The sequence below is a fragment of the Cinclus cinclus genome, chromosome 5 (assembly GCF_963662255.1).
Source record: "Cinclus cinclus chromosome 5, bCinCin1.1, whole genome shotgun sequence".
NCBI lineage: Eukaryota > Metazoa > Chordata > Aves > Passeriformes > Cinclidae > Cinclus > Cinclus cinclus.
In genome coordinates this window covers 23,692,493-23,720,338 of record NC_085050.1, presented here as the reverse complement: position 1 = coordinate 23,720,338, position 27,846 = coordinate 23,692,493, and the positions used below count along the sequence as shown (strand labels likewise).

Sequence of the window (27,846 nt, the reverse complement as noted above, 5' to 3'; positions counted from 1 at the left end):
GTCTCGCTGCCCGCGGTCCCCTCGGGCCAGGCGGAGCGGGCGGAGCCGGGGGGTCCCTCGGCCGCTCGTCCCCCGCCCGGCTGCTCACCTGCCCCCGCCGTGGGGAGCCGGGGGCGGCGGCGGCCCCGCCAGCGCCCGCCTCCCCGCCCCGCTGCCATTAGCAGAGATTACCCTAAACACTTGCCGGTCGCCGCCCGTCTCCCTCCAGGCATTGGCGCGGCCGCCTGTCAATCAGGCCGGCGCCCCGCCGCGCCGGGGCTCCGCCGTGCCACAGAGACGAGCCGCGGCGGCGGCAGACACAGCCCCGGAGCGGGGCCGCGCCGCGCCGCGCCGGGGGAGGCGGCGGAGGATGGAGGAGGAGATGCAGCCGGCGGAGGAGGGGCCCAGCACCCCCAAAATCTACAAGCAGCGGGGTCCCTACAGCGTTCTGAAGACCTTCCCCGGGAAGCGGGCGGCGCTGGCCAAGCGCTATGAGAGACCCACCATGGTGGAGGTGCCCCGCGGGCGCGGAGCGGGGCAGCCCTTCCCGCACGCCGCCGAGCCGCTGCCCTACGCTCCGCACGGCCCCTTCCCCAACGGGCCCGCCCGCCCCGGCGCTGCCCCCGGCGCTGCCCAGGGCCACTCCCGGCCGCCGCCGCCGGCCCCGAGCTCCTCGGGCCGCTACGGCCCTTGCCCGGCCGTGGCGGGGGGCGGCGGCGCGGAGCTGAGCGCAGGTACCCGCAACTCTTCTCTCTCCTCCGCGCAACTTCGCGGGGCACTTTGCGGCAGGCGGGAGCGGGATGGGGTTGCGGGCTCCCCCCGCCGACACGCGCACCCCACTCCCGGGCGGCTGGCGAAGGGAAGGGCGCGACGCCCGCGGGGTGCCCCCGCTCGGGGCTGGCTGCGGGCGGGGACGGGGCGGGCGGCCGGGTCCGTCCGGCGGTCGGGCACCGCCGAAGTTTCCGCGGCGGGCGGGGCCGCTGCCCGGCCGGCGTCGCCCCGGGGCGGTGGGCAGGGGGTCGCGGCGGCCGGGGCTGTGCCGGCGGCCGCGCAAGACTTGGCCGGGTAGCGGCGGCCGGCGGTGCGCACCTGCGGGGGGGAGGACGGAGGGAGGAGGGAGCTGCTGATGCTGTTACCGCTACCGCCGGTGGGGCCGGGGCCGGGGCCGGCGCGGACTGGGGGAGCCCCGAGCCGGGCGCTCCGCTCCGCTCAGCCCCGCTCCGCTCCGCCGGGGAGGGCGGCAGGCTGGGGCCGGCTGCCGGAGGAGCTGCTGGTAATGGAGAGGCTGCTGATAGAGAGGTGGTGATTTTAACAGAAAGAAAATAGATCGGCTGCTTGCCTGCACCGTTTTCATAAGACGCAGTCACAAACAGGAGATCCAATTTTTTTTTTTTTCTTTAAAGGTGTAAGATGCCGAGATGCTGAACGCATATCTTTCCTCTAGTGATGGCTTGGAGTTAAAAACCACGTAGATCTTGATATGCAACCTAAATTTGGCATCAGGAAATGGGAAATTGCATCTTTAAGCAGAGTACAATCAAAAATGAATTACAATAAATCCTATATAATTGCATAGGTCATTCTCTTTAATGAGATTTTATTAACCTGACTGTCAAGCTTTTGAGTCAGGCAGATATTTTATCTTCTTCAACTGATAAAAGTGTCAGCTATAAACCACCATATAAATATTCATAAATCTACACATCTGTGGCAGCCTATCAGCATCATTCTTTTGGACATTAAAAGCATTCTAATTACTTTCTGTCTAGCAGAGCTGAAATGCTGCCTGTTATAGTATGTGCTTGGCAGGCATGATTGCTTTTGTTTGCCATCACAAATAGCAGCATCCTGTTTTATATACTGATGGTCCAGAATATATTCAGGGTTTGACTGAACAGGATGAATATTATGAAGCACCATCTGGTTTTGATAATATCGGGTATATTAACTCATCTGTTAATTTTTGACACATCATTGATTTATTTATTTAGAAAAATTGGATCCTGTTTTGGTATGTTGCTGTTTCCCTTTGTAACAAATGTGGTGACATTTCCTTACTAAACAGGGAGATACGCTAGTTAATAGGATATATGGCTGTGTTTTAATGCCTGTTTTTGCTTAGAAGTATCCTTGTACTGGATGAATTTAGCATGTCTTGTTACAAATAATTCAAGTACTTTACCAAGAAAGTTTAACACTTGAATAGATTAGCCAGAGAATTCACATCTCTGGGGCACAATTCTGTGATCTGTGGCAGAAGGTCATCTTTCTTCATGAAATTGCTTCTTCTATGAAATGCCCAAATGGTGGTATTTAAGTATTCTTCATGGCCCACAATCAAAACACTGATGATAAATGTGACACCTGCATTTCTTTACAGAAGCAGATTACGCCATGGAAAACATTCAGCTGTCTGGTAGATGATATATGAGGCCATATTCACAGCAAAGCCTTCTGGGCTTTGATGAGCAGAAGTTTGGACTTTCTTTTTCCTGAGTAGATTGTGCTAACCAGGCACTAGAGCAGGCTGCAGAGCTTGTCTTTGATTTAGTTCTATGCTGAAGAGCTAGTGAAGGAACTGCCATTCATGCACCGAAGTTCTCTGGAGTCCCTGCGCCTTCAACTGCACACTCAAGCTTTACTTTTGGTTCCTATATGGGTCCCAATTTACCCTTTGCTCAGGTTTAATTGCCAAGAGAAACAGAACGGGAGAAAACAAACTAGAAACTTGCTACACAGTGCGTACAAGTGGTATTTTGCACAAGTTGTTACCAGAGGTGGCTCACAAAGTTGGTAAGGGGACTGTAGTACCTCCCTATGAAGACAGGCTGAGAAAGTGGGAGCTGTTCAGCCTGGGTAAGAGAAGGCTGAGTGGAGACCTCAGCAGCTTTCCAGTGTCTTAGGAGGGCCCACAGGGAAGCTGTAGAGGGACAATTCAAGGGGAACTGAAGTGACAGGACAAGGAGTAATGGATTCAAACTGAAAGATGAGATGTGTAGGTTAGATATTCAGAATTTTTTTTGTTACTGTGAGGCTGATGAGGCACTGGAACAGGTTGCCCAGAGAAGCTGTGGATGCCCCATCCTTGGCAGTGTTTAAGGCCAGGTTGGATGGGTCTTTGAGTAACCTGGTCTAGTGGAAGGTATCTCTGCCCACAGCAAGGGGTTTGGAACTAGATGAACTTTAAAGTCCCTTCAAACCCAAAACATTCTGTGATTCTGTAAAGCAGCAGGCAAAGTTTAGATCTCTTGGGTGTTTTAATCCCAGAGGCGGGGAGGCTTCGCTCAGCTATGTGCCCATCTTTCCTACCTGATGATGGAATAACACTGTGCACCTTGTTCCTGGGAGCTGTAGCAGTGCTAAGATGAGCAGGAAGCTAGTTAGGACCCCAGTGCTGTATGTATGTGAAGAAATCCCATTGTCCAGAGGCTTGAAGTCCTCTTAACTGATGTGTGAGCCAATTTAATAGCACAGGCTGCCTATGGGGAAGCGGAGCTGGGCTTTTACCCTTGGAAAGTGAGTATCTGCAAGTTCTCTGTACTTTGGCCATCACCTGTGCTATCTCTGGGCTCCCTACAGCAGCAAGGGGAACACGGCCAGAACACCTCTTAGCCAGAGGTTCATCTCAAGTGGTGGGTGTTGTAGGGAAGGACAGATTATCCCCTTAGTAGGTGTCCATCTGGGTGTGCATTCTCCACAAGCCACTCATCATCCATGATGTGTACAGTTTTCCCACTTAGTTTGTCCTCAGCACTCAGCAGGTGCTTACTTGAATAAAGGATTGGAGTTCTGTAGGGCAGTTTTGCAGGGATACCCACTTCCTAAGTTCAGTTTTAGAGATGCCCCTCTTTTTGCTGATAACTTTTCACTTGTGCAGGCAACAGTGAGCAAACAGTTAGGCATCCCAGGAGTGGTGTTTTACTAACTCTGTGCCAGCAACTTAAACACTTAATGCAGTTTGAGTCTTAAACTTCAGGCATGACATTTCTGGCCCCTTGGGATTCCCAGCTCCAAGTTTGCTTTTCCGAGTGGGCACCTCAAATACAGTCATGACTAAAAATGCTTCCATGTTTTTGCAGCTTTTCTAATGGTTGAAAGTCTTCTCAAGACTAGCCAGATTTTCCCTCAGATGCTGTCTAAGAGACCACTCTTACCTCCAGGCTCCAGCAGAATTGCAGGAAGAGGGACTAAGGAAAGGAGGAAAAGCAGGATTTCTCCACCCAATGCCATGGTGAAGAAAAATCTAGCTTGAGATCCCATCATGCAGGGAAAGTTCTGCATGAGAAATGTCATCTTACAACAAGAAATGTGAAGCTGCACTGCAACACAATCCTTCTCTCTCCTCTAGGGGTTAATCTGGCTGCTGTTGCTGCTATGAGCCACATGGGTGGATTCATTCATAGCACCAGCAGATGCCCATTTTCTTCTGTAGAGCATCAATTCTTTATTAATCTATCCAGATTATTTTCCTGGTATGAAAACAATGTGTGTTTCTGTCTTTGGTAGTATGTGCATTGGACATAATCCATAATGCACCAAAGAAAGTCCTTTTCCTTAGGAAAGCATCATGTAGACCTTACAGTGCATCTTAAAACTTAGGATGGGCTTTCATGGAAAGCAGAGGAAGAAGAGCAGAGCTGGTAACACCTGTCAGTGGTGCCAAAAACTTGGCATATTTAAAATGACCAGTTAATAAAGCTCTTTTATGCCCAGACAGAAGAACGGTTTGTTCTGTGAGCAGCAAAGGTGAAGATTGGTGTTTTGACCTTACCTTAGAAAGTGCAAGCTCTCATCTGGAAGTAGATGTCTCAAATGAGTGCTGAAATGGCCAGACACTTGTAGTCTTTATCCACTGGACTGTCCCAATGATCTTCATGAAAAATGCCCAAGAAAACATGGTGTGGTCATAGGAGGTACAGATGCTCTCAATGTTGTGACCCAAGCACATATATTTACAGAAGTGGACATATCTGAAAATATAATAACAAAGTCTGTATGCTTGGATAAAGGTCAGTCTGAGGGGTACAAGGCTGCTGCCCCAGGATCTCAATTAATAAAGGTATTATAATAAATCAAGAAATACAGATAATCAGGTGAGAGGCCTGAGTCACTGCAAGGTGAAGAGTGAGATGATTGAAATTGCTAAGGAACCTGAACGTCACCATCTTGCTGAAAATTAAATAGCAATGAATATGTTCCCTGCAGGGGAGAATGTAAGGTATTCAGACCCACTCGATACTTACAAAGATGACTTTTTAAACCAGCTGCCCAAGAATACAAAGGAAACTATGGAAAAGCCACAACCTGAAACCAGAGCCACTGAGACCCAACACAATGCTTCTTAATAAAGCTGTCTGATCTAAGTATTGAAAAGATGCTTAGGTGTGGGAAAAGCTGAAGTTTTACCTGCCAAATTTTCCAGACATCCTGTCTGATGTATTAGTGTAAGTTATCAGATTCAGTTTCAGACGTTCGCTCATACTAAACCCTGTTTTCAGTCTGGCAGTTGAATAGCTAAGAACCTCCCCTAGTCCAGCATTAATGAGAAAAATGTGTAAAGATGAATGCTGTATCTGGGAGCTGGTACCTGATTTGCCATATAATAGTACATTCTGGTTGCTTGCAGTCTCAAACAATCTAGTTTGGAATACTTATGCTTTTAGCAATTTAATCCTGTCCTCTTAGCACTTTATAGGTCTTATCCAGCACGTCCACCTCCAGGCAAACATCTAGTTAAAGTCAATAGAAGTTCTGTAAGACTAAAGACTCTGGGGTCTGAGACATTAGAATTACATGGTTGGTGAGCAAGGTAATAAGGAAAAGGAATATCACAATAAGTCTTTAATAAACTGCTTACACTGTTTTAGTCCAGTGCAGTGATTTCAATAGAATCCTACTTTCATAGAAAATACTTATATTAAATCAATTAAGAATCATAGATTGGTGTTTATTCAGTAGTAATCACATAAAAACAACTTTTTGTCATTTCTTAAGTGATTAGACATTGCACAGTGCTTGCATTTCTAATTATAGTCAGTCTGTAAAAGCTGAAATCCCAATTTCTACAACATATGCTAAATGGGCAATATTTTATTGCCCATTTTTTATTTATTTATTTATTTTATTTTATTTTTTTCCTCCATCATAAGAAATAACCTTAGTTATCATTCTCATTTAGGGTTATTCAGGCTGTGGGTGTGTGCACCAGTACTGATGTAGAGGTCTCTTCAAAGCAGAACCTACTTCAGCACAGAGACAGATATATCCAGAATATGTGCTGAGGGCATCTCTCTCTATTGCTGTCCAGCAGCACCCAGAAAAAAAAGCATTTGTGCATCTCTGGGTTAGCCTTTCAAACGAGCCCTGCTTTGTCATGGCTCATTTTATATCTTTGAGTATGGGTTGAAGCTAAGAAAAAAAAACAACAGTAATTGCTGCTATTATATCTTTGTAGTAGATTCTGATGCTGAAAATTAAATCAATAATATCATTTCTGTATAAAATTTCAGTTACGTTTTTAAACCATTATCACAGTGAATGTACCTAATGCGTTTAATTTTAAAACTAATAATTTAATCTTTACTGATATTAATGTGCATTTTGGTATTCTTCAAAACTAGTAATTTGAATGTCAAGTTACTTTTTGCTGTTTTTAAAATAAACCATAATATTAGAGTAACATCTCTTACAAGAGTCTAATCCCTTTTCAGTTGTTTCATTCAAATCTTGTCCCCATGCAACAAGGATATGCAAAGAATACGTAACTGTTTTGTGAACAGGGACAATAATGATTAAAATACAAACAGTATAGATGACTTCAGGTCTGGAATCAGATTATAGGATTAAAATGAATGAAAAAAACATTCTGTAGTAGGATTGCAAAGTTGCAATCAATATCATCCTGTAATAATTTTAAAGGGGAAATGTGAAAAGAAGGCAAAGGAAGCGCATCTTGGGGTTGTTAGTGATGGCTGAATTTCCTGATTTCCTTTTGGTTTATCAAGTCTAGCTGGAAAGCTGCCATGTCACCAGGATTCTGTTCTTTTAATTCATATTACATCTGCTGTGTTATTTTGCAGTTGCATTGATTGTAAGGGTTAAAGACAGCTGGCCATAGGTTAGTGTAGAAAAAGAGAAGGGGAGGCAGTAGGTAATGGATGCTACAGAGCACCTGGCACCTTGCAAAGAGGGCAGCAGTGCCTGTGCATTTCTGCCCTTTGGAGTTCGTAGTGTGGACAGAGTATTGCATAATGCTTTGGATCAAAGATGTGCTGTAGAGATCTGCCCTCGTTAGTCTGAACTCACCTACAGGAGTGTGATGTGGCTCATAAACACAGGACGTTGATGGTGAGGATGCTTGAAGTGGTCTCAGGGCCATTCCAGTTCTTCCCATGGAGTCCCTGGGCAATCCCTGCGTGGCCCCAGGCAGCCTCATGACCCAGCACTTGGGCTTGGGCTTGCTCTGCCCACCTCAGGTTCCTGCTTTTTCAGTTAAATCCTCAGGACATCACATCCTTGGGTTTTGTGCCGGGGAAGTCTCCTCTGGCTGCATTGAGACTGAAAGTATTTGTATGCTGCTTCAGCCCTGCCCTCATTGCAGAGATCTGGAGGATGGTACAAATGCAAATGAGTGTTGTTTCAAATATTCTTCAGCCAGCTGTACTGACCTCAGTGCAAAGTAGATTTTCCACCAGACGGGGTGTCTTCTGGATCTTGAAGAGGTACTGTGAAAAGTGTCCCCTCTTAAAGGCCTGAATTTTGAACATTTCTGTTCTTTATGTATTATGAGTGTGATGAGGCTACTGATGAAGCTACAGTAAATGAAGGTCTGGGGTGCTTAGTCTCATGTGTCTGTAGCAGGCTGCCTTTTCAAAAGTAAGTGCGTTTGTCACTTTCTAAAAGTCAAGCCTGCCTGAGAAGTGCTCTCCAAAATTGGCAGCGCTTTAACCCACCCGTCTTTTTTTTCTTATGCAAAATGTTAGTTACATCTGTTTAGATACCTAGAGGAACTTAGGTTTGAATAAGGTAAAAAAAAAATTAAAAGGCACTATTTTCACTAGAGAGCCTAAGAGGTCGTATCATAAATATTTTGGTCATTTTCTGTCTGGGTCCAGGAAGTATTGTAGCAGCTTGAGCTAGACATGCAGACATTGCAGAAATGAGCCATCCTGCTCTGTAGGTTTAGCTTGTAGCTGCTATTGCACCCTGAGACATGACACCTCCTGTCATGAGAGGCAGAGCTGACTAGGTACAGCATGGCATCCCTCTCCTGCTTCCAGAGCTGAGCTGCTGTCTCCAGAAACTGCTGCACAACCCTATGTAGAGCTTCCTGATTGTATGCAGAGCATCTTGAAGAACTCTGCTCTCCGCTGTGCGATACTGGCCTGCCCACAAACCTGTAGGATGCCTTTGCTTGATTTAAGAAGAGGGTTTTGTGCTTCTCACTCTGAGTAGTTCCTGGGTATATCTGAAACCTAGAGCAACAGGAGCAGAAGCAAAGTCCATAGAATTGAGGGTCAGTTGTGTGGAGTGTCCTGTGCCCAATGTCAAACAAATGCATCAAAGTCAAAAAGGAGAAAAAAAAAGCTTGGAAGACTTGTTGGAGAGGAACCGGGCATAGGACAAAGGTATGGTGCAAGGTCCTACAAATATGTACGGATAATGCCCTCCAGCAGTTTGAAATAGGCTTTCAGGGCAGTACTTACTTGAGCTTGTAACAAATTGGATGTAATTTGTATTTTCTTCCCCATTTTCCTGACTTAATCCCTCTGAAAGAAGATGTCAGTAAGCAGCGTCTATCATCACAATGCATTTCTGATTAACAGCAAGGGCACAAGGGCAGTCTCAAAATAGAAACAGAGTCAGGATTGTTTTAAATCACAGTGTTGTAGAAGTATTAAAGCAGAAGCCATAATTTTAATGTGTTCAGAAATAAAATGCATGCTACTGTAAACTGTTGTGTACATTCATCTAGCTGCTACTGCCTGCCATAACCTTTTGCATTAGATTTCTGTGATTCATCTTTTCTTTTGTTGCAGAGAGTCGAATGATTCTGGATGCCTTTGCTCAACAATGCAGCCGGGTTCTAAGTCTCTTAAATTGTGGTGGAAAACTACTGGACAACAATCACTCTCAGTCTATGATTTCTTGTATAAAGCAGGAAAACCCAAATTATAGTGAAAGACAAGAGCAATGTCAGCTCGGGAAAATGGTCCATAGTCAGACATCAGACATTTTAGACATAGAGATGCAGTATATGCAAAAGAAACAACAAACCTCAGCCTTTCTGAGAGTTTTTACTGATTCCCTTCAGAACTATTTGCTTTCTGGGAGCTTCCCTTCTCAAAACACCTCATCAATAAATGATTTTAGCCATTTGGCAGATGTGGATCCACTTTCAGCCTCTCCAGTACACACTTTAGGTGGATGGACATCTCCAGCAACATCGGAATCTCATGGTCATCCATCATCTTCTACACTTCCAGAGGAGGAAGAGGAGGAAGAGGAAGAAGGTTACTGCCCTCGGTGTCAAGAGCTGGAGCAGGAGGTAATTTCATTGCAACAAGAAAATGAAGAGCTTCGTAGAAAGTTGGAGAGCATTCCAGGTAAATAATCTCCTGCCATGTAATGTTGCCATTCAGTGATAAAAATAGTGTAGGTAATAGTTTATTTCTAGTTCTAGTAATTTTTAAAGGTTGCAGTCATAGTAATCAAACACTGGAATTAGAATCCAGACAAAATTCCTGTAGCTGTGCCCAGCAGAAAATTACCTGCTGATACTCATCTCTATGAACATTGAGTCAGACACTAGTGTGTTCAGGTGGGGCTGTACCTGTGTACTTGTAATTCCAAATTCCAAATACCAGGTGGTTTGTAGTAGTAATTTCAAGCATATGCTTTCATAACTCTTTACCTGTCTCATTCTTTAAGCAACATTGCAGCTTATAAAGCTAATTCCCTTTTAGACCTTCTTTTGTTTACTTAAGGAAACTGTTCAAAGTTACATATGTAGTTTTAACTGAAATAATTTTGGCTTTTACCTTGAATAGTTTATCTTAAATTACTGCTAGCTAAGTGAGAAGCATTAATACATCTCCTCCCATTCATCTTCAAATAAATCTGGAAAAAAAACCCAAACAAAAACATAAACAAACAAAAACTTTTCCAGTTCAGCAGTACCTAGAAGCCACTGGGAGAGAGAAGGAAATCAGATAGGAACCTCTTCTGTGAAAAGCTCCCCTTGCTCTTTAAACTAGGACTTCTCACTGTTCAGGTGAGCCAAGATAATTGAAGAGTGGTATGGGATAAGAACAAAGTATCTTGGACCTGTATTTTCTAAACTTTCAGCACAGGCAAAAATACACATTAAATAGTAATACGAAAAGCAAATTGGAATTTAGCAAAGAAAGAAGCATACAGTACACTTTTGACATGTATAAACACCAGGGAACTGCACCTTTTTTACCTGAACTTGTGGTGCTTAGGGTAGGTAGATCAATGAAAAGTTAATTGAACTGATCTCTGAATGGCAGAAAAGCATGTATAGTACCACATGAGCTGCAAGAGAGAAAATGCTTCAAAGATGCTAGCTATGCAGGAAGGATGAAAGCAGTAACCAACAACTGCCCCATCATGGAGAGACAGTTGCAAAATCTGAGCAAAATGCAAGTAGTAGACTTCATAATTCTTCTCCCCAGCTATCAGGGATGTACTGTGCATTATTTATATCACATCACGTTTTTCTTTTGTGCATTGGCCTATAGGGATACTGGCAAATTCCATAAGCAGCATTGTTCAGTGCAAAGAAAACCCAAAATTTACACACCTTCAGGTGTGTAAGACCAGAAATGATCCTGTAGGGTCTGTAATCTGACTGGCAGCTTTCATTCAGTCACCTGTACTGAACACAGTAATCTTTTTTGACTTTCACTAATGCATAACTTGTATTTGACCCAAGTAGTATTTCAGAAGGCCTCCAGTCCCTGGTGAGCAGTGGCTGCATCTCTCGCCTGACACTTGGTTCCAGTGCTTAATTACACTGGTGAAAATATGTGCCTTGTTCCCTGCCTGACTACCCGAAATCAGCTTGTAGCCATTGACTTTTATGCTTTGCTCCACTAAGTGAAGCACTCTATAGGTCTTGGTACTTCTTCTGATTGAAGGTACTTACACACTGAAAGCTGACTTAATTTCCATTTAAAATAAATGAAGCAAACAGTACTGTTTGAAACTCCTCAAATTACTTGAATCCTTCTTTGCAGTTTTTTTTTCTCCCCATCTGCTAACTTTTTTAAAATCTGGGCACTGGAAATGCATGCAACATGTTCCTGTGAGCCTGATCAAAGGTGAATAGACTCCTCTCTTGCACCCATGGTTTCCCTGGTGGGTTGTGGAGCTGACCTTCTCATTCTGTGCACATTTCTTCCTAGAAGTACACACAGTATTTGTCTGTGTTCATGCATTAAGTGTTCCAGATTGCTCTGACTGTCCTGCTTGCCCACTGTTTGCTCATTGGCCAATTTCCATATCGTCCAGAATTTTTCTAATTGTTTTTAAATTAACTTCATGGTACTGGTTAGAAATGTTGAATAGTATTGAAGGTGTTGTTAGTCCTTGTTGGGCCTTTCTAGAAACACATCTATTAATGATGATTCCTCAAATGACAAATACTTGAGATGTCAGTGGCAGGTTCCCAATATGTATTTATGGTCTAGTCTGCTGGTGTTGAGTGTTGCTACTTTTGCAGTCAGCTAACTCATGGTAGAAAGTTATGTGCCCTTCAGGAGTCTAGGTATCTTGTATGGTTCAGCCCAACTTTTTCAAGCAAATCTGTACACTTGTCAAAGAATCATAATCAGGTTAGTCTGGCAAGATCTACTTTCCATAAGACAATTTTGACTGGAATTAATTATATTCATATTCTTTAGTTCTTTGTCATTTGAATACTGTCATGACTGCCTGTATTTTGCTAGGATTAATGCTGGGTTAAGCAGCAAGTATTTACCTGGGTCACCATACTTACCCTTCATCTCCCTTTAAAAGTGATAAACACGCATAATCATAGTCATTTTACACCCCCCAGGAGCCAGGAAACTCCTTGTTAACAGTGTAACAAAGGAAGCTGACAAACATTAAAATTGTGCAAGGAGGTAGGACTTCATCTGCCGACATAAAATCATCATCAGGTACATCTGCAGCTTTCTGGTGACATATCTGAGTAGATCTGAAGTGGCCCATGTGTTTGCAGAAGTGTTAAAGAGTCGCAGAAGCTCCCTCAGATTTTGCTACATGATAGGACAGAGATCCTTAGGCAGTCACAGAGCCACCACTGAGCGAAGTTAATCAAAAATTAACTAAAGGCAATGCCTAATTATTTTTGTCCCTAGTGTTCATTTTGCTACTGTGAGGTTCTAATACCAAAAAAGCTGGCAGAAATTTTTCTGTGACTTGAGAAATGCCCAGCTCTGCCTGTAAACAGGATCTTGTTCTCTGTGCCTTTTTTTTTTTTTTCACCCATCAAGATGTTGCATGCCTCAGGAGGGAGACAGAAAGCCCTCTGCAGAGTGTCAGTGTTGTCTACCACCATCTGTCACATCAAAACAATCTCAGCCTTCTTCCCTGCATGTTCATCCACCTCTTGCAGGCCATCTGATGGGCCAGGGAGGCGATGAGCGTGGTGGAGAGGCGGCCAAGGCAGCAGCTGGAGGAGCATGAAGGTTGCCATACTGTCTCCATCGAGCCACTGAAAGAGCAGGATTTGTTTTATGTAGCGTTCTCTCTTGTCATCCTTGGGGGAGCCAGTCCAGAGCTGCTGGATGAGGCTGGCAGGGGACCCTGTGGGATGGTGGCAGTGTGCACCATGCCCTCCCCACACTTGCTGAGGTTCCCACTAGCAACTTTAGCAGCAGAATATAAAAGCACCAACCCCTCCCTTCTGCTGTGTAATATGAATCATTTTATCCTTCTCCTGAAATACTTTGCATTTCTTTTTTTTACTTTCCATATGCAAAAGCCCTTTTAAAATCCATGAGAGTTTGCGATCTAAAAATAGTTGCAGCTATACATCTCTGCCTCTAGCTTTGCAAAGCAAGGCTCACAAAGAGACTACCATGAAAAAAAGAGTGTTTTCTCTGCAGATGTAAAGGCAATGACACTTTTTTATTTTTTAACAAATATTACAGAAGACATGTCCTCCTGTAGCTTCTGGACACAGAAAAGAAGATTGTTCCATTTTCAGGACTCTGCCCTGTTCCTGTAGAAGCCCTGCAGTTCTGTAGGATCTTTCTGCCTGTAGCCTAGCATCACTCTTTGGCAGATCACCACTGGAGAGAAATGATTGCATGAATAAAATATCCCATATATTTTGGTTGCTGGATGGGTAGATGGTTTTTTTTCTCAAAAAAACCCCTTTGATTTGACTGAAACAATTTGTGTGAAATCTTAATTGTTCCAGCTGTAGAATAAATGAAGAAAAATTTGTTTACCAGTGCTTGGGGTTTAGAGCAGTGCAACTTCTTTCAACTTGTCCAGTTTCCACAATTTATTTTTTTTTAGGGCAAAATATTTACCAAACATTTTTTAGTTTTCAATTCAACTGAACAGAAGATAAGCATTTTTATTCAGTGTATTATCTTTCTTCTTTTGAAAAATAATTAAAGTGTAGGTAATTCCTGGAAGGAGTTTGGCAAACTTGTCATTGTTTCTTTAAGGTTTTGAGAGCATTAAGAACAAAACAAAGTAATCCATCCACATGTGGAGAAAAGTATCTCCTAGTTTGTTTCCACTGTATAGAAATTACTGTGGCTGTGATGCTTTCTCAGTAGTGAATTTAAAGACATATTTGTGGAGCTGCATTCAAGATGTGGATTTTAACCATGAGGATATTAAGCACTTCTTCATTATTATCAGCGTGATTTTCTCACACTTTTTTACCTGAAAGGGAGAAAATATTTCCGGGTGATTAAAGCAAAGGTCTATAATCATGAGTTAGTATTTGCCTCCTGGTGCTCCCAGCTTTGCTGCATGATTTTGGATAAACCAGTCTGAAAGTAGTGAAAAGGTATAAATTAGTAAGTAAATGAAGCAGTGTGTGATAAATACGATGATTATTCTTACTTTGTTAGCCCAGCAGCAAAAAATACTCCAGCAAATAGCAGAGGGATGGAGAAGGAAAACTCCCTCAAATGTTGAGTCCTGGTCACCGATAGCGACTGCATTCATGGTGGCTGGAAGTAGCCAAAGCAAAGTGGAATTTGCAGGTAGAGTTAATATCAAATGTAATTGAAAAAGTCAGATAAGTTTTCCAGGAGTTTTTGTATGCCCAAGGCTTGACTCTTCTTCCTGACTATTGGATGATCTAATAAAAGATATTACTTTTCCCTACAAATCCTCTCTCCTTTATACTTTCAGAGCCTCATGTTTCCAAAGAGCCTACCACAGCCACAGTACAGATAAAGCAGCCATCAAGGGTTATGATGAACACTTTTTTATGTCCTTTTTTTTGGTCCTTTTTCTTGATGTTCACATTTAACCACTTCTTTGGTTTCCCTTGATGTTCTGGATGTTTTGGTCTGATCTGTGGCCTTGTTCTGCTGTTCAGCTTCAAAGTGTGAAGTTACTGTGAGAAGAGAGAGCCAGCCAGTGTTTGGCACAAGAACCCCTTTGAATTTGTAGCACAGCTTTGCTTGCTGCTGGGGGAGACAGCTTTGCTAAACCAACCTGAGTACAAAAACTTATTGAAACGTGTAATTGCAGCAGACCAGGGCTTGCTTTATCTGTTTCCTCTGAATTTCTGGATACAAACCCACAAGAATTTGGGAGATCAGGTTTCTCAGGTTACTTGAGAAACCAGAGCTGGTGGGAGTTTTGTGGAGAACTGCAGTTCAGCCTGTTGAGGATGAACTCCCAGGTCTTGACTTCAGTTTGGCCTTTGCAAGTAAACATTTGGTTTTTAGTGACACAAACTGCTGTCCCTTCTCATACAAGGGCTTCTTGGTTCCCCTGTTAGCTACCAGCAATAGAAATGTATAGTAGAAGGATTTACAGAGGATGTCCCTTCCAAAGGGAACACTTCACTGCTGAATGGGATCACAAGAAGAGGCTCTTTCTAATGAGTAGAAGGAAAGTGAGAGAGCACAGACAAAAAAAAAAAAGCCACAGGAGCATGTGGCAGCATCACTTAAATGAGATGCACAGCTGCCTTGTTTTACCTGTTTTAATCTGTTGTTTCTGCAGAGGTGTTCATCCCAGGGGCATATGGAAGGGGAACATTCTTTATTCTGGAAGAAATCTATTGCAAAAGAAAATTAAAAGTACAATGGCTTTTCAGATGCAGATTTATAGAAATTAAATTATTTGCCTGGAAAAGACAGCTGAGAGGGATTTTTAAAGTAATGGGTTATTTCCTTTCATTTTTCTCCCTTCCCTGTTTTTGGCTGGCATGTAGGTCAGTTTAGGAAATCTTTAACACCCTCCTACACATTGTGTCAATTCGTTTAATTTCTGCTATATGCTTTCACTACAAATGAGTGCTGGTTTTATTTTACCGTCCAGTTACAAATATCCACATTTGCAGGCTGTTGAGCACAGAGATCAGTTCCTCCCCCATCTCTCCTTGCCCCTTGCTATTTTTTCCATCTCATCACATCCCAAACAACTTGTCTTCATGGCCCATACATGCAGCTTTTGCTGGCTTTGGCTGACTATGGAAATAAATGACCGCATGAGCTAAAATAATCCAAGCCACGCACACTTGTCCAAATCTCAGGCAGCAAAGGCATCTCCATTAATGCTATGAGAAATTCACACAGCCCTGTGGCTCGTCAGCACGTTCCCCATCATTTGTTCCATCCTTTTGACAGTCGAGCATCAATTTAGAAATGCCCTGCAATGAACTCGGAGAGAAGTGTTGCTCAAGGTCAAGTGAAGGAGGACACAGTGCAGTGCTGAGCCAGTCTTAGCTAACAGCTGCTGGCCTGAGCAGGGTGGATGTAGATGAACACCCTTCCCAGCTCTCCTCCTCACTGGTGAGTCAGAGCTAGATGGTCTTCAGTGCCAAGGGATTCATCTTCTGCAGAGCACCAAGAGGAATACTGGCCAGTGTCAGCTACAGAGCACAAAATCTTATTGATGAGCACAGTAACCAGATTTCTTACTGCCTGTTTATGGGGCTGAGGCCACTGCAGAGGGACATGCAGCTAAACTGGGGGTGAGCCATCCCTTCTCAATGGGAGTGTCTGATGTTGCAGGAGAGGTTTGAGATAGACTTTATTTACCTTGGAGATGTTCTGTATTTACAGCAAGCCCAAGCATCTCTTCACAGTGCTGTGCTTTGGCTGTATAAACAGCCCTGGAATGGTTTACATCGGAGGCTGCATTTTTGGGAGGAAAAATGAGAGTTCTCATTTTGACAGATACCAGTGTAAGTCACTGTGTCCCAGTAACATTTATAATGAGCAAAACCCCAGCTCAAACCAATAATAGAGAGGTTTTTGGCTCTTCATAAAAGTTTGCAAACAATTATTGAAGGCAAAGGTTTAAAAAGAAAAAAAATTAGAGAGGGTGATACTTGGGAAACATTAAAAACGTTACTGAAGGCCCCAAAAGACTACCTAGGAGGAAAAGTATAATAAAAGTTGGTTACAAAACCAACCAGTTAAGAGGAAAAGTAAAGGAACACTTAGAAACTTAACAAATAGATTAGAGGGGAAGTTAATGGTGATGGATAAAAAGCAGTTGGATCAGTAGTAAATTAATAATTAAAATTAAATCTGGATCATCGTCTAGAGAAGGCTTCCTTTTCTTTGCAAAATAGAGGCAACATGACATCCTAACAACAGTATTGGACCATTATCAGATAGAAATAGATTTTATCAATAATATGGAGCTGTTCATTGAGTATTTCTGTTCTGGTACTTGTGAAGGGTAACATGATGCAGTCACTCCAATATAATGATGATGGCAAGCAGGTAGAAATATTTTCCATTTCCATTGGAACTCTGGGTGTTATCACACATTCATCAGCAGCTTCATGTGGGACTGCAGCCTCAGCTGCTTGTCCCAGCTGCCTCCCAGTGCTGGGACAGCTGAAGAGCAGTAGCTGCTTGGGCACCCCAGCTTTTCATCCCTAAGTGCACATCAATTTATTGCAAAAGGCACTAGGCAGCTGCTACTAAAGTGTCATATTTTTGAAACCATGAAGTTTGGACAATCACTCAAGGAGCTAAACCAAACATGAAAAAGACTACTCTGACCACAGTTCTTTGTGATAATTTGGATGCTTCAGAAGACTGAAAGATGGAAATAGTATCTGATTATTTTTTTTTTTAAGGACGTGAGATGTCCTGGATGATGGTGGTTTTGTTGGCCTGGTCTTGAGCCCAGACAAACTAATTGCACAGCTGATTCTAGCTTCACTTAATAGAGTGCTAAACCAGAATAAGGGCACTAGTACCAGGCAACATCTTTCCGGATTATGGTTTTGATGAGATTAAAAGTTTGGTTGATGAGTATTGCAGATATTCAGGGTGTTGCATAACATTATATTACAAAATCTGATTTAAAAAACCAAATAAATTTGTATTCAGGAAATTTGGGAAAACTGCTATGATACAGTTGAATTTCTGGAGGGCTTTTTTTTTTTTTTTTTTTTTTTTTGTGAAACTGTTCACAGCCCATGTTTTTAATACTTCAATCCGTGAGGAAAAACATACAGTCATAGCTTACAGCTTGGAGTGGTGCAGAGGTAGCTGTGAGAGAGGGAGATGAGAGGTGACAGACCTGGCTGATCTCTGTGTATTGGGGCACATTTTCAGAAAGTAAAGGCTGTGGAAACTTCTTCCCTAATGGGCAGGAAAATTACTGCCTCCCCACAGGCTTTCTACTAAACCGAAACAAGTGTTATCTCGATGGTGGTATCTCTCCCACTACTTACAGTAAGAACAAATCCCTGTTGGTGATGGCCTGATAGTGGATACCTGCATAAGCATGCCAAGTATCAGCCCTTGAGGTTACGATCTTGTTAACCCTGTAGAGACCATATAAAAGATAAACTAAATAAATAAACTAGTAGATTTAAATGTTTATTCATCTTCTCAGCTGGGACCCCCAGGCTCTTACAAAGTTACATTTCCTGAAGGGTTTGGAGGAAATAGTTCTCAACAGAGAGAATATCTGCAGAGCCATTAGAGGGATGAAGCAGCAAACTAAACCTTCACCTCATGCCACCCTCTTTGTGGTTTCTTCTAGGCTTCAGTTAATGTGGCAGCCCAAGTAGTCTGGATTTGCAAGTAGCACCTGGTGTTTGAAAGGCTGAGGTTATTTGTACCAAGAGCAAACTATCTGTGTCATGGTTTTAAAGTCAGAAGTGATCAGCTTCCTCCAGTCACTACAGTGACCAAAAAAATCATACAACGTGCTCAAAACATTACTGCTTTTATGAGAAGTTTTTATAAGCTTCGGCCAGCTTTTAGTACTTTCATGTTTCTAACTGTCAATGAGAAGGCATTTTACCAGCAGCATAAAGTAGAGCTGTACTTCATCTGCTGGGGACACAACAGGTTAAGTAATTTCCTGTTGTCTTCTCCCTTGAGCCCTATCCCCTTGGAAGAACATAGGTAAACACATCCTTGGATAGCCTGCAGTGAGGTTACTTACTGTGGGAAAAAACAGAAGCAGGAGTAAATACACTGATGGGTTGTCTTTACAGAGAAGTCAATGTGGGGTGCAATAACATAGGAATTTATTCATCATATCAGGCACTTTGCATGACTTCTGTATGCAGACTGCTGGATGTAACTCCTCTTATCCCACAGTAAAGGGTCTGTTTTGCACAGAGTAATGTTGTTCTGCACCCTGTCTGCTAGACAGGGACACAGTAGCTGTTTACGGTGAATGCCAAGGAAAGAGGGCAAAATACCCATAAATTCTACCTTCAGACATTCTGAGATACTTCAGTGCCTGCTTTCAGGTTGCCAGCTTAAGATAAAGTCCAAAACACCACATTTGTTCAGGTGTAATGAAATAATAAAATGCCAAGAAGTAGTAATTGAAAAAAATAAAAAAAGAACACAAATATTTCTTCTGGGTTTTGAGCTGAAGCTATGATTAAATCTGAGTACTTTACAGAAACAACCCATACAAAATGTGAGAGTCATAAGGTACCTTTAAAACTATGCTTATTTAGTCTTGCATAAGTCAGTTGTAATGTTGGATTAATATGTGTTTAATTCTCCTATGGTGTTTCAAGCTTAGGAGAAAAGAGCTGTATTTCAAAAATACTCCAGAGTTAATCAGGGATGTGGCAGCATCTGCTTAAGAGAGAACCATAATTAAATCATCCCTAATTAACCTATCACCTCAACAGAAGGGAATAGGATGTTGGTACCACTACTGAAGTGGATGAGGGTGATGGGAATGGAAAGAGGGGAGGATGAGGGCAAAGAGAAGTAAAGCAATTTGCTAACACCTCGCTTTATAACAAATTTTGGAGGAGGGAGAGAGTAGAAATTAAAGTATATGAGTCATTGAATCTCTTTAGTATGTTTAATCAGACTGCAGTTTGAAAAACATTTGAGTATATTTACATGATAACCAATGCATTGTTTAGGTCCAAGAAATGTTTTCTCCTTTGTATGGTTTGAGATTTTTACAGTATTTATAGATTTTTTTTATTGCTGACCTAATTTTTATTTGTAGTAATTGTATTTTTAAGCTCAGAAAAAAACCCTTGGAAAACTAGTGGGCAGAAAACAAAAGTAATTTCAGGGATCTCAGTATAGGAAATACAATACTTGTACATTTATTAAATGAAATATCTGCACAAATCAAAATGAGAAGTATTTCCTATTTGAAATAAATCTTACAGACATAGAAACTGCTTAAATTAATATTGTTGTTTTATTTTGTGCTTTATAGCTAATATACAGTAATTGCAATTTGTTTCCTGCAGTGCCCTGCCAGACGGTTTTAGATTATTTGAAGACTGTACTTCAGCATCACAACCAGCTTATGGTACCACAGCCAACAGACCATCCAACCGAGGTAGTGTCCAGTAAAAACAAGCTACATCTCCTTATGCTTGAGAATTCATTACAAACATGTAGGCAAATAAAGCAGTAGGCATTTAGTAGTAAAATATAGGTTAAAAATTGTCATTCTGAAGTAAACCCCCAAATGGAGGAAACACATCATGGGTATAATCTAGAACTGCTTTACTGAGCAGCACCTAACTCCCTCCATCAGCACCAGGTGTGCTTGCCTTGCTTTGCATAATTTTTCTCTCTTTCTTCAGAAACACCATATTTGTGGGTAGAATTTAGGCTAGGGCTAGCCTGGTGACAGCTGTAGCAAGGTGACTGAGAGTGGCTGCATGTGGCATGCAGCAGTGTATCACTTTGCTCCTCCATTCAGGTTTATCCTGTACAAATTGATATATACATGTTTAGATTTATATTTACCATTAGCTGTTATCATTCAGGGATATGCCAAGAATCCGTTTTCCTTTTTTGAGTGCTCTTCTGCTTAACTGAAATTTTCAAGTGCTGTAAAAACTGAGGCTGTTCCGTAATGTCTCACAAGAAATAGCTTTCTTCTGTCACAGTGTGACAGAATTTTTTATTCAATTAAACACACAGATATTAATCTTTTATTCGTAAATTTAATGCCATGTACAAATACAAGCAGGGATATGTTTACATTTTGGTTTTTTCTTCAGAGTCTGCTTATTTCATTTCTGGGAGGTTTTGTGTTTGTTTTAGTTTAATGTCTGCTGGACACACCAAACCAGATCATATATTTACTGAGAATGTTTTGCCCAGAAGAGCTTTACTATCCAAGGAAGCAATGAAAGTGTATCTGTAACAGGAATCCAGTAATTGTTTAACAGAGTAGCATAACACTATATCATGCCTTGGAGAAGAATGAGGAAAAATACCCTAGGTTTCAGGGGAACAAGAGAGAATTGTGATAAAATTGAGGCTGAGGAGTTACGCAAAATTTATTACCCTCTCCTCAGTTAATAGCAATGTGAGCTCTCCTGAAATCTAGATGTTGGGCCGTTCTGCACCCTCTTTTCATCAGTGCTATATATATAAACACAGAACAGCTTCTAGGATAGCTTGCTGCTTAGCAAAACCACACATGAGCATCTGTCCTTAATGCACATGAGCAAGCCTGGAGCCTTACCCTGTGCCATTATGGGCTTGCATTGCATAAACCAGACCTGACAGGACTTAAAAGCCAGACAGCACCTACAGTTACCTAACTGCAGCTTGTACTTTGCAGTGGTATCAGTAAGAATGGTCATTGCTTCACTAAAGAGTTTCTTAAATAGGAGAAAAATAGGTTTCAGAAATCTAAGGTAGGAAAATAATTGGCTTTATATAAAAGGGATGTGAAGCTAGCTGTTGAAGAAAAATTAAGTACCAGCATGAGAATCACATGGTCCTTCATACTGATGTAGTGGAACAAGCCCAAGGGAGTACTCATGCCAGCTCCCCCTGGGACAGTGGTCACAATTAATTCAGCATAAGAGTATATTACCTCCAAAGAGCTTTCCATGCTGCCTCTCTGCTCTTCTTCCTTCCCCAGCTCCAGCTCCTTCAGTGTTGGAAGAGGAGAAGGAGCTGGACTGGATGGACTGCGGTGTTCTTTCATGACAGAGCTCTTCGGGTTTATTACTGGCTTCTCAGGGATTCGTGTACTGGGCAAAAACTAACGCAGCTGCCTGTGTCATGAATGGAGGGGCAGGAACTGACCCTGACCTGTTTGCAGTGATGTGAGGAGATAATGAAATGCAAAGAGAAAGCCCCAAATTGTAACTGGGCTAGACTATAGGTGAAGGGTTTTTCTTTTAGGGGTTACAAGCTTGAATTTACAGCTACAGGGGAGTGAGTGAGTGAAGTGTTGAGGTGTTTGGGGAGGAGTAGCCCTTCAGACAAAGCCCATCCCTCCCCTTACATTTTGGCTTCTTTTGCAGCATTTTGGGTTTGTCCATAGCTGTCTTTGCCAGCAGCTTGTAGCAAGGCAAAGAAGTAGCAGACAGTCACACAGCTCCCAGTGATGCTAACCCCACTGGGAGGTGGCATGTCTCTAGCTGATACAGATTATTTTATGATAATCTCAGCACAGTCTTCACTAAATTCAATCTTCCGTATATTTATCAAACTTGCAAAAAAATTAAAAGCAAGTTAAACCTGAGGAAGAGCTTCAAAGATGTTGTCAGGCTGTCTCCCAAGATGCTATAATAAATATATGAAAGAGGGCAAGGGTAGTCCTTAAAATAGTTTTCAGATATCAAAAGCCTGGAAGTGAGAACATTGCAGCAGTTGCCCACAAGTGCAGCATATGGCTGAGCACCTCCCTGAGCATCAAACTTGTGTTTCTCTAGCTCGCTGCAAGTTCCTGTAGAACCCAAGGGCTACACAGAGTTCACTAACTGGGCTTCCAGATTTATGTGTCTTGATAAAGAGGTGCAGCTGTAAAAGTGAATGAGTCTCTAGGAGGGTGTGGTTTGGTTTTTTTACTGTGTACTTCAATTATTTCAAGTATATTAACAGTACCATCTTACATTAATTGGGTAATCCTGAACTATAGCATTTTACGGACAGCAAGAATTAAATACAATTTAGGTACAATTGACTTAAGAGGGCTTATAAATGTGTGTGGATTACAGGAATCCCCACAATTAGTCCCACAGCATTCATTTAATGTTGGAATTTTGAAGTACACAAATTATGAAGGTTAAATGCAAAATTTCTTTCCAGCTGACACAGTGGCATTTCTTTAAAGCTGTAATTTGAGTTAATACAGCATTCATTAATAATAATGAAGCTTTTAGTTTTCATAGTTCCTTTATTTATTTTCTTTACGTTTTCCACAGTAACATAATTGCTGTCAAGTTTCAGGTGTGTTCTACAGAGGTAATAAATTTATTATAAAAATAGACCAAAAGAGCCACCTCTGAAGGAAACTATCAGCTGTGATGATGTGATCCATTTGATCACACTCTTCAAAGACCCTTTTTATGCATTTTACCATATTAAGAAGAAACATTACAGTTAAATAGTATGCCCAGTTGCTGATTGTTAACTCTTTTTAACCTGCTTGTGAAAGTGGAAATTACCAATACCTGCACCTCTCAAAAAGTATTCATCATACCTCACCCAATCTGAGTTCTAGAAAATGGAAATGCAATTTTAGAAGCACTCACTCTCTGTAAGAGCAATTGCGTGTTCACTTTAGGTTGTGTTTCACTGTCAGTATCATGGATAGTTAAAAATGTATCTTTTATTGCAACTGACATCTTCACTTATTTGCCTTGTAAAATAAGCAACAGAAATATTTCACTTTTTCAGGGGAGTAAGCAGTTGCTGAACAACTACCCTGTCTACATCACTAGTAAACAGTGGGATGAGGCTGTAAATTCTTCCAAGAAAGATGGACGACGGCTCCTTCGCTATCTCATCAGATTTGTTTTCACAACCGATGAGCTTAAGTACTCATGCGGCCTTGGAAAAAGGAAAAGGTCAGTGCAGTCAGGAGAGACAGGTCCTGAAAGACGTCCTCTGGATCCAGTTAAAGTAACATGTCTCAGAGGTACTGCATCTTTTCGCTCAGTGTCCACCATATGTGATCTCATTTCACCACATTGGCTCTGGCTCAGTAGAAGCATTTGGCTGACAGTTGCAGAACTAGAAGGGGTTTCACAGGCAGGTGACAAGCACCCAGAAACCCTCCACTTTCTTTTCATACATATATACAAGTATGTATGTATGTATGTATAATTTATGTGTTTTGGGTGTTTTTGATAGGTAAAAACAAGGCCTCTTTTTTAAGAGGGAACCCCAAATGCAAGGACACATGACACTACATCTTCACTTTTAAAACTAGCGAAGCAAAACCAGACATTCCTGATTACACTCTTATATAATAAACTCAGGTCATTTGTTAACACCAATACACAGCAAACTTACCAAAGGACTAGTTAGTCTAATGTCTAGTAATGATATGATGCACAAGAACACAGGGCATCAATGGGGTTAGAGGCTGAGTTTCAGAGTAGGTTTGAAAATATTTTCTAGGGTCAAGAACATCTCCATGTTAATTACAAAGTGCACATAAGTGCGTTGTCAAGAATTTAACTTATTTTTTGGCGTAGTGATGCAACATTGCCTGAAAACATTAGGGAACAACTTTCTCCCATGTTTAGCCTGAATAGGAAGGGGAGTTTTGCAAGCATTTCACAATGTCAGAGAGTGAGGATATTACACCGAAAGGGTACAGATTGTAAAGAATGTTGTGTACTTTGTTTTCCTAAAATTGTTTGAAAAGGCTGGTAGCAAGCTTTATAATAAAACATATGAAACAGGACTTTTTAAAGCCAAAGTAAAAATACGTTTTTAGTTTCAACATCTACATCATATAAATGCATATGCTTATTATTTCTTTAACTCATAGTTAACTTTATAGTATTTTTTGAGCCCATACATGAAATTTTGGTTGAACTAACCTCAAGAATGTTCTACTAATCAATGCAATGTAAAAAGCTATACTGTGGTCAGTCAGTGATAAAAATTTCTTCACTCATTCAACTGGAGTCCAAAGTAGCTATACACATCAGATATATGGGCCTCTTCCCATTTAGGGTAGAAGAATCCAACAAGGCTAAGTTGATAAGACTTGTGGTTAGGGTACATTGATTTAACCAGGTAATGAACTCAGATTTTACATACAGACAAATTAAAGGAAAACAACCTCTTTTTGTACTATAAAATAATCTTTTAAGTTGCTGTATGAGGCTAGCAGAACTCTCTCTGAGCTAAATGAAAGGGCAAATCCATCACACACCGTGCTGCAGAGGTCTAGAGAGAGAGATTCAGGGGCCCAGAAGTTCTCCCCAAAAATGAAGGCTGGATACAAGTACTTTAGCATTTACTAAGTTGCTTGAAGTATCACCTAATAATTTATGCACAAGCACAGTGTTGGTACCCTTTTCTTCCCCTTTCTCTCCCCTGCCTCCCAAGACTAATAGGAAATTTATCTGTATGTGGAATTTTGCTTGTGGACACTCTCTTTTCTGAGGTCCTGGATACACAGAATGTGGGGAGCACTCCTTGGGAGGAAGAGAAAGGGTAGTTTCTTTAATTTTCAGAAGCTTGAAGAGGAAGTCAAAACATGCAGTATGTAATGACCAGCTAAGAAAGCAGAGGAGACAGCTCTCCCTTTGGGCTTTCGTGCGTAGGTGGGAACTTGACAACTTTCTCCAGAGCTGAGAGTTGGCCACTAGCTCCTACTCATTTACAAGCCAAGGTAACAAGTGTCTGACTAATTCTCAAACCAGTTAATTATGCCTTTCCACCACAGCAGGGAGTGCAAATTGGTTCTCTGTCTGCACTCAGTTTAAATACATATATATATATATAAACATTTTTAATATACTCCTACAACTGACTGGTATATAGAACCAATTTTAAAACATTCTGGCATGCTTAAATTATAGCATTACTTCTTTGCTTCTTACTTCTTTTCTTCACTTCTCTGAGAAAAAGACAAGTGTGTGGGGGCACATGTGAACATAACTAGGTAGGAATTACTGTTGCCTGTGTGGATTTCCAGGGAAATGAATTTAAAACAGAGGTTGCTATCTCTTTTGCAGAAACACTGCTGGAGGAGCTATGCAAAAATCAGATCCTAATTGTCCAACAGATGAGATACCTTGCAGGCACGGGAACTCGTGTAAAAGCACAGCATTCCCTGTCTGGAGATGTGGTGACAGTAATGAAGTTACCTTACAACACTTATTGTGCTGTTGGCTTGTCAACAGTAGAAAATAGAATTTAAAAATATCCTGGGACACACAATTCTGCATGAGGGAATAACTAATGTTACAGAATAAATAAGCAGCTCAGTTTCTATATCAGGTACAGTGTATCCAATATCTCTAATAAGATGCCCTTACATTTAAAATCATATTTGGATGTTTCAAAGTCCAAATACACCTATTTGAGCTATGTCTAGCAGTTATAACTCCAGAATTGGCAGGGCACCTTCTGCAAGTCTAGCATATAGCATGTCAAAGAATCAGAAAAAGAAATTACAAAAAATGTAATCATCACATACAAATAGCTGTATGTTGGCAGCACCAGATATTTAAATAGCTAAAATATATGCAGTAGAATTCATTTTCTCCTGCATTGAAAAGTATTGCAAGGCTCCCCATATCAGCCCTCTGATCTCATTTAGATGTTTCTAAGGCCAAATTGGTCTCTGAAAAAAATAGGTGTAAAATACAGAGAGATTAAAATAGCAAAACTTAAAAGGAAAGATATCCCAAACAGACAGGAGTGCCAAACTGAAATAATGGCAATGACATTTTCCAGCAGGCTGGGGGCCCCTGCAGGTTGCAGGTGCTGAAGGAGCCAGTGGAGGGAGGTCAGAAAGATCCAAGAGCAATCACCTTGAGGTGTAGATACCAACAAGGTTTCTAATGAATTATGTCCTGGCTCATGTTAGCTTCCACACGTATTGCACATGCTGAATAATAGCCTTCACTTCATATTAGTTCTTTGTATTTCCACAAGAAGGGATTTCATATCCAGGTCCCACGAGTCACGCAGGTAGCTCAGGTACAACAACATACACTGCATGTGGAGAAACACACTTGTGCAGAAATAAAATAGGTCCAAGTGGCATTATCATGGCATCCCCCATAAGGCTTTACTTCTGCTTAAGTAGAGCAGCAATACCTCCTTTCTTATTTCCCATGAGCTTTTGACACCTGGGCAATACCAGATGCTGCAAAGACAAGTTGCATTTTATCCTTGCATGTTTTCCTGCAGAGTTCATTAGGATGCACTGCACCTCCAACCCAGACTGGTGGATGCCATCTGAGGAGCAGATAAACAAGGTGTTCAGTGACGCGGTGGGACACGCGCGCCAGGGCCGCGCCGTGGGGACTTTCCTTCACAATGGCCACTCCTATTACGAAGGGACTGACCACCCAGGATCACAGGATGAAGTCTTCAATAGAGGTATGCAGGATGGATCTGGAGATTGATGGCAGTGAGAACCACATCATATGACAGTAGCAACCACTTTATTTAGGAGACTGTTAAACACACTTAACCCTGCTGTCATTTAGGAGTCCAAAGCATGTTTGAGCACATACTGCATACATTTCAGCCTCTCCATCCTACCATATCCCAGTTAACAGAAAGAAATCCATTTCAAGACCTGCTTTATGGGACTTCTCAGTGCCTATTATTTCCAAACCCTTCCTAGCACACTCAAAGGGAACGTGCAGTTCATTTCATCCAGTTGTAGAGGAAAGGTCATCTAAAAACTATAAAAATGTCAAAAGAAACAGCAGCTACTATCTCTTCAGCCTATTGATAACAATCCCAGGTCTGGACTCGGAACAGCTGGATGCTATTTGCTTTCCCTGACTAGAAGATTTAAGTACAAGTCTGCACATTTACAACAACAAAAAATGTGGTTTCCCATTTGCTAACAGAAAAGAACATAATTATAAATGCTACCTTAAAGTAGCATATAAGATAGAAAATCCAGGGACTTTCTTAGCCAAATCTGTCAGGAAATTAAGCTTCCCAAGTACAACAGCAGTACTCATCAACAGCAGAATCCTTCAAAGACCCAGAACAATAACGGGCACTTCTAACAGATAAAAATTGCATTGTATATCAGATAGACAGTATATTTATCTAGATTTCTAGAGGATTAGAGTTGATCATGACAGTTTTCATTAAAACAAGATTGCTAAAAACAAATTGCCATTTCAGAAGACAGATTTTCCTTTGTCTGTTCGTATTCTGCAGCTATATTATGTAGCTTTAGAGGCTTTAAATTGCC

The 27,846-nt window shown here is 41.8% G+C and overlaps 1 protein-coding gene across 1 annotated transcript; it reads left to right on the top strand.

Annotated features, from left to right (window-relative positions):
• The first annotated feature begins 349 nt into the window (after nucleotides 1-349).
• BEND4 (BEN domain containing 4) lies at nucleotides 350-27,034 on the top strand. Its single transcript, XM_062493484.1, has 5 exons — nucleotides 350-713; nucleotides 9,018-9,584; nucleotides 19,928-20,019; nucleotides 23,334-23,574; nucleotides 26,817-27,034. Exons 1-5 carry the CDS (start codon nucleotides 350-352, stop codon nucleotides 27,032-27,034), a joined length of 1,482 nt encoding a protein of 493 aa, XP_062349468.1.
• The last annotated feature ends 812 nt before the right edge of the window (nucleotides 27,035-27,846 follow it).